We start from the raw sequence: 7,153 nt of genomic DNA, 5'->3' as shown, positions 1-7,153 counted from the left end.
ATTCTCACATAAAAAAGTTACTTTTATAAATTCTAACAATTGTTAAGGCCTCAACTAAATATCTAAAAATCTTTAAAAAATGTCTAATATTCTTATTATGTGACGGAATAATTTCTAAAATTATTTTTAGTCCTAGGTTATATACTGAAATAGTGAGTTCCTTTGTAATGCTATATTTTTTCACCATAAATAAAAGTCCATATAAATAGAGTATTATAGAGGAATTCACTTTTTCACTATACATTATAGGTTTTGAATAATTTAGAAATTATTCCATTATATAAGAAGAATATTAGTGAATTTTTTTATTTTTTAAAATTTATCTGAGGCCGTAACAATTATTATAAGTTATAAAAGTAGTTTTTTTTAGAGAATTTTAGTTTAAATTCTGCACAGAATTTTTTGGTAAATCTAATTAAAACGGTTACACATATATTATTAAATATGTATAAATTTTTTTAAATTTTTTAGAGCAATAAAAGATCACTATTTTGAATAGAGAAGAGAATAGAGAAGATGAGGGAGAAATTAGAGCCATTGAGCACTGTTTACACGGGACTAACTAGTATTGTTCACACATAGAAGCTAACCAACTTTTGAGAGGATATGATGGTATGGGTGGACTGCTTACTACCTTTGGACGGTAAAAGGCTAACCGTCTAATGAGAAGGCGGTAGGTATCTATTTTTTAAATCTTTTTATTTATAATATATTTATTTAGTTATTTATCTTAGCAAATATAAAAATAAAATAAACTCACAAATTTCACCCTAAGGCCTTGTTTGGCAGGCCCAAGTCCTGGCACACATTTCGTGTTGGCTGTACCGGAAATTTGAACCTAATTGGGCCAGGATTTGGTCCTCACAAACAAGCCCTAACGCAAAAGAAACCTTTCATAAACCGTATGTTTTCTGAAACTGTCACGAAAACGGAAATGTTTAGATGAGAGCTGTCATTTTGTTTTTTTAGGAATATATCAAATATCATGGCGTTCACTTAAGAAAGAGGTGTGCACCTATGTTTGAGTTGCGGTCAAACGCTGTGCTTGACAGCACCATCTGCCAACCGAGCAAATGCTTGGTTTCCATGGTTGTGACTTCCAAAAGGTAGATGGTGCATTGGTGCCCCAGCCTCCTCGTTCTTGTTACACGTTATTGCTGCTTTTATATGCAAGCAATCAAGCACACAACCTAGTATAGTTCTCTCACTGACCGAGTATAGCGCTCTGTAGCAGGGAGAGAAACACAAGAAAAGCTGTTTGAATATAATTTAGCTGCAGACATGCACATCCTCAAACTCCAAACTGAATAATAAACACTCGATACGAAAGCTCAACTACTAGACGCCAGTAGCGATGATCTCACTCCCCGTAGAAGACCTTCTCGAAGCACTGCAGGTACTCGGGCTCCAGCCCAAAGAGCACAGCAATGCCGTCATCCCTGTTGGCGCGCTGCGTCACGTACGCCGTGCCGCTGCCGAACATCTGCGCCGGCGCCACGAACCGCGGCGTGCCCCAGCCAAAGTCGGCGTCGTACATGGGCATCCCCAGCCAGCTCACCACCCACAGGTCCGACTCCGGCATGAGCTGCCCGCGCGCCGCCTGGCTGCCCTTCTCCGACTCCACCTCCAGGTAGTCCACCACGGACCGCACGTACGCGTCGTCCACGCGGTCCACGGCGTCCTTGATCGTCTGCGCCACGAAACCCAGGGGGCGGGCCAGGACGTCCTCGACCCGGGTGGTAACGAGGTCGCGCACGATGGCGTTGCCGAAGTAGCTGCGCGGGAGCGGGGGGTGCAGGCGGTGGCGCACGTTGGCCGGCACGCGGAGCCGCGTGTCCGAGTCCGGGGCGAGCCCGCGCGCGACGCACATGCAGCGCCAGAGGTGCGCGGTGACGGCGCAATAGGTGGACACGCCGGGCGCGCAGCGGGACTTGAGGTCGGCGAGGAGCTTGGGGGAGACGGAGTAGACGCGGGTCACGAAGGCGCGGGGCCGGCCGTTGAGCAGGGCCGGCGAGTACACGGGGTGGTCGAAGGACGGGGTCGGCGGGGAGCGCGCGCGGAGGAGGGTCCGGTCGTGGAACGGCAGCGACCCGCACGCCTCGGCAGCGTCGAGGCCGCGGGCCAGCCCCGTCCACGTCTGGATGAAGTGGAACGCGCCAATGCCGTCCATGGTCACGTGGTGGATGCCCGTGCCCAGCACCACGCCGCCGCACTTGAGGAACGTCACCTGCACGCACGTCCAAGATCAGACACAAATTTACCCAATAGTTGGATTGGTGGAAATAATAAGTTACTGAACTTACACTAGAAATTGAACTCACTATCTTATGGAAAACGTGATCACATATCTTTCATCCGTCACGGCTGGCGAAGAAAACTATATATGAGATTTTTTTTCTGACAGGTCTCGATCTCAAGTTCACAACTATCAAAATAAACTCCTGTACTTCTCTTTTCGAAATGCGTATGAATGATAGTCTCACAAAATCCAAAACGACAGCACTGGTGATGACATGGAGGATTGCGTTGGTCTCTCATACTAGTTGCAGATAATTAACTAGATAAGATCGTCGCGTCCAAAAGTAATTAACCAGATAAGTATTCAGAGTCCAGACGCTAGCTGCGTCATGAGATATAGCGATGCTGGACCCCGCCTCAGTAGTCAAAAGATATATTCAGATCTCGATTGCTACCTTCAGTTTTGTCTCGTCCAATTCTTGGGCGGCTAGCAGAATTTCCCACGCGTGTCCTAGTTAATACGTTGTAATAATGGCACTGTGGGACTACCATCCAAATATGGCAGCATACACAATAAACTGTTTCGGTCGGGCTACAAGTCACGTTCAAGTAGCTGGCAAGCCTACTATCTCTAGAAGGATTTCTTTCAGCAAAGTTATTCCTATTCTTGAGTGTGGAACACATTTAGATCCGAGTACTCTAATTTAGGGCTGCAAACCAGCCGAGTTGAGCCACGGCTCGTAGAAGCTCGGTGAAGTATAGGTTCGGTTCAGCTCGATTTGTGAACTGAGTTAAAATGACGGCTCGTCTTGGCTCGAGCCGGCTCTTGAGCCTGCCAGACCATCAGGCATCAGTGCAGGTTAGAAGCTCGAAAATATCTTACATGCGAACAGGAAACACATGATAACAATAACCACTAGATTTATTTATATACATTCATACATGAGTCATAAACATAGCTCAGGCTCACACCAAGTAGCCTCAGACTTGCTGCGGCTTTACAGTCTTCATCACCACGCCCAGCCATATACCTATATAACTCTGCACTATATCCATCACGAGACCTAGCTATGAATAAGCAGAACAACAAATCAATGGAGCAAAAATATTCACATACGCACTGCCTATAAATAAACGGACTGATGCTGGAGTGCTGAACTACTAGGCTGGACATGCCAAGGGTCCATGACTCGGTTTAGCTCACGAGCTAGCTCGGCTCGACTCGGTTTATAAAGTGAGCTAGCGGTGTGGCTCGAGCTCGGCTCGTTTGGGTAACAAACCGAGCCGAGTTGAGCCGAGTCCGAGTTAGTTCGTAAGCCGCGAGTTTTTTTTTCAGCCCTACTCTAATTAGTTGGTATTTTTCGCTTTTTTCCATATCAAAAGTAAGACCCTGATTGCTAGAGGTTTAGAAATTTTTTAAGTTAGAGTTATGGATAATTTGAGAGTCTTTGTTAAGATATTTTCTTATTATTTTAAATTAAAAATAAATATTTAAATTATTTTATTTTATTATAGAGCTAGAATTCTGCCTAACAGAATCTAATTTCATGCGAATTAGGCTAGATAACGTAGTAATCCATAAAATTCACGCGTTGCAAAGAGACGATGACACGAGGAGGGATGGCCTTCTAACCCATCCATGAGCAAACTCCGTTGCCGTGTCCACATTGGCAAATCAACTGTGCAACTGATTGCGTCCACGGCAAACGCACCCGGGCAGAAGGATAAAGAAGATAATAAAAAGCAGAATGAGAAACGCAGAGTTGTCGATCATGTCACCTGAAACATGGCCATGACGCAGGGCGGCTCGCCGGACGGCGCGAACGGCACGAACATCCGCCTGACCTCCGGAGACGGCTCGTAGTCCTGGAAGAGCTCATCGCCGGCCAAGTCCGCCCTGGCGACGACGAAGAGCGCGCCCTCGCCGTTGCAGTCGATCTGCAGCCGCCCGCCCTCGCCCACGCCGAGCCGCCCAGCCAGCGGGTAGAACGGCACCAGCGCCTTGGACAGCGCCTCCTTGAGCCGCTCTGGAGCGAAAAAGTCCTCTCCTGCGGTGCCGTCCGCCGCCGGGGACGCCGGCGCCGGGTAGTAGTAGACGAGCGGCGTGTGCGTCTTGGGCACGGCAAGGTCGAGGTTGGACAGCCATAGCTCCCGCCGCGGCGTCTCCTCGCTCGGCGCCACCAGCGTCGTCTCCACCACGTCAACCTTCATCGTCTCTCTATCTCTCTCTCTTCCTCTCTTCTTACACACAGTCGCACACGCACGGGGGTGACACAGTGGACTCCTGCGTCCAGTGCTGCTTGCGAGTTGTGACCTTGTGTTATCTCTGTGACTCTGCAGGTGGCGTGTGTGGAGCCTCGAGTATTTGTAGACAAGTGACAAAGTTGGGGCTGCGTACCTGTGGGCTGTGGACCTGCTGCGTCCTGCTGTTTCAACCAGAGCCACATGTCCACTGATCAGTGTCACAATCCATGTATTCTACGTTCTGCCTGGCTGCGGGCGGGGCACTGGAAATTCTCTTTAGCTTGGGCCCGTTCAGGCAATAAACTAGTTTAGGGGCAGGGTTCACTCTAATCTAAGAGCGGGCCAGCTCCATATAATCCAACAATTGGGCTCTTTAAAGAGCCCAACTGTTGAAGCACTCTCAATTCTTCCCATTTTCATTATCACATATAGCAAAAGCTAGCCTATATATATCTAAGCCGTAACTAGATGACCTAACTTTTGTGCTCTTTCCTTCTACTATAGTATAAACATAATCAGTAGGGGCGATCCCCACCGATTCAACTTAAAAAAAAAGGAGAGAGATTGTTCGTCTATTGAGCAAATTTTTAGCAACAATGACGAATGCACCGTTGTACCAGATGTGTCTTTATTGGGAAAATTAAGGGGTCGTAGTAAGAAACAAGACATGTACGCATAGTCTATTAAGTCGTCTCTTACCTTACTTTAGTGCAAAACGACAATATAGGAGACAGCTGCATTGTAAATGCCCTACCAAAAGTAAATGGATAAATTTCTCCCGTGTCATTGAAATTTTTTTATATGCTACTGATATCTTACCATGTGAGACACATGCTATTGAGATATCGTGGCGACATATAAGATCATCCTCAACTATATTCCCTTCATTTTGTTTCCTTCCTGATTCTTTTTCCCGTTTTCATTCCCTTTATTTTCTCTCATATCTAACAGCTTTTCTTCGAGAGGAATCGCGAAGGAAAATAAGAGAGAATCCCATTCTGAAAGGAATAACTTTGAGAATCCCGTCGTGAAGGGAAACCGTTGAAGCGCTGAAGGGAACAAAAATCCTTTCACGATGGGAATCTCGTCCGCAAAGGAAAGTTGTTGGGCGTGGCCTAAGGGAACCCAAAAAAATCGTAGTGTGAATTCACTCAAGCTAAATTCCAATGTAGCTCACTCTCTGGGCATACTCTGTTTGATAGGTGTTGCCTTTTTTTTTTATATAACTTTGACACGGAATCCAAACGTAGAACAACTTGCATCTCACATCTTCTTCACGTTGCAACCGCCTTCCTTCCATCGTGCTGTATGTCTGCAATTTCTACGCTAGTCTCCGTATCTAGGTCGCTCCTTCATGTAGCACCTCATGGCTTTCTGGGTGCAGCTCGGTCGGACATTTGGTTTTTTTTTTTAAAAAAAAACAAGCAGCATTTCCGGCTTTCCAAAGCGACGAGCAGATTTGCCGTACCGCTCACAATGACTGAACTTCTGTGTTACTTCCGAAATTTTCGCAACCAATCGCTGAAGCATTCTCCTGGACTGCTACTGTGACCGTGACCTGCGAGATCGTCTTGGCCGTCGTCTCTCACTGGTCCTAGAGTCTGGGCACGAGACAGTTCGATGTGACGTGGTTGTTGATACGTGAATAAATTCTTATTAGGTCTTGTATGTCAGCAGTGATATTACGTGTGTTGTTACGTTAGATGATCACTCTCCATCCGGACATCCCACACCTTCCTGTCCCACAACGGTGGTCCTCCACCAATAAATATAACGTGGAATACTCTCCCGGTCACCTTGAGGGGCAGTAGAGTACCGCTGCTCCGCTTCCAGGAAATTTCCGTGTTCTAGACGGGCTTAGATTTCTTTGTTCCCGTTCCGGGGCCCCAAAATGTCACTGACTATTCTAACTGCAGAGAAATTTCCCCATCCGCAGCTTGACTATTCTAACTGTAGCGTGAAAGTCCAGGGCACGCGCGGATTGTAGCAGCACCCATCAGCGTGCACGTTTGTTAGAGCAATTTGAATAGTACATTCATATTTTACTATTTATATTTTTATATGTATTATCATTTATAAAGATTCTCTCTTCGTATTACTTTATCACTCTAACAACACATTCATATTTTACTTTTTATATTATTTTCTATTTTTTATAATATTCTATAATTAACAATATATTCACAGATCTATATATTTTGGTGTTTGGTTGAAGCTAGTTGCGTGAGAAAACACGTATAGCTCATAATAGTGATTTGTAAGTCAAAAAAGGTGAAAGCAGCAGAGTATGTATTCATTGAGCCTTCTTCACAATAACACGCTCTATCCTCGCCGGTAGCGAGGCTCGGATGGAGTGGCCCCAGAGAACAAAAAAGGGAACAAGGGAAGGCTGCTGAATTCATATGTGGTGCAATTTTTGCCAGATTTACGTGGTTGAGTACAAACAGAAGGGGCGGAGGTGCTTCTGGATGGGCTTTTCATGGATGACCAGTGACGGAGAAGAAGGCGTGTGCGGTGGCAGATCTCTGGCGAGTATCTAAAATTGATTGAGGCGTATTGTTTTAGAGGTGAGGTGGAGCTCAAATGAAGAGGAATCGGAAAGAGGCTCGCTGTGGGCATTGAATCGAGCGGCGGCGGTCAACAGCATTGCCTTATGTTGAGAGCAACTCGG

At 46.1% G+C, this 7,153-nt stretch overlaps 1 protein-coding gene across 1 annotated transcript; it reads right to left on the bottom strand.

The window, feature by feature from the left end:
* Positions 1–1,239: 1,239 nt before the first annotated feature.
* LOC133895420 (putrescine hydroxycinnamoyltransferase 1-like) lies at positions 1,240–4,594 on the bottom strand. Its single transcript, XM_062335721.1, has 2 exons — positions 4,018–4,594; positions 1,240–2,227 (listed from the first exon to the last, which is right to left on the bottom strand). Exons 1-2 carry the CDS (start codon positions 4,447–4,449, stop codon positions 1,361–1,363), a joined length of 1,299 nt encoding a protein of 432 aa, XP_062191705.1. The 5' UTR covers positions 4,450–4,594; the 3' UTR covers positions 1,240–1,360.
* Positions 4,595–7,153: the final 2,559 nt, after the last annotated feature.

Source organism: Phragmites australis, chromosome 16 (assembly GCF_958298935.1).
Source record: "Phragmites australis chromosome 16, lpPhrAust1.1, whole genome shotgun sequence".
NCBI lineage: Eukaryota > Viridiplantae > Streptophyta > Magnoliopsida > Poales > Poaceae > Phragmites > Phragmites australis.
This window is presented reverse-complemented; position numbering and strand designations above follow the sequence as displayed.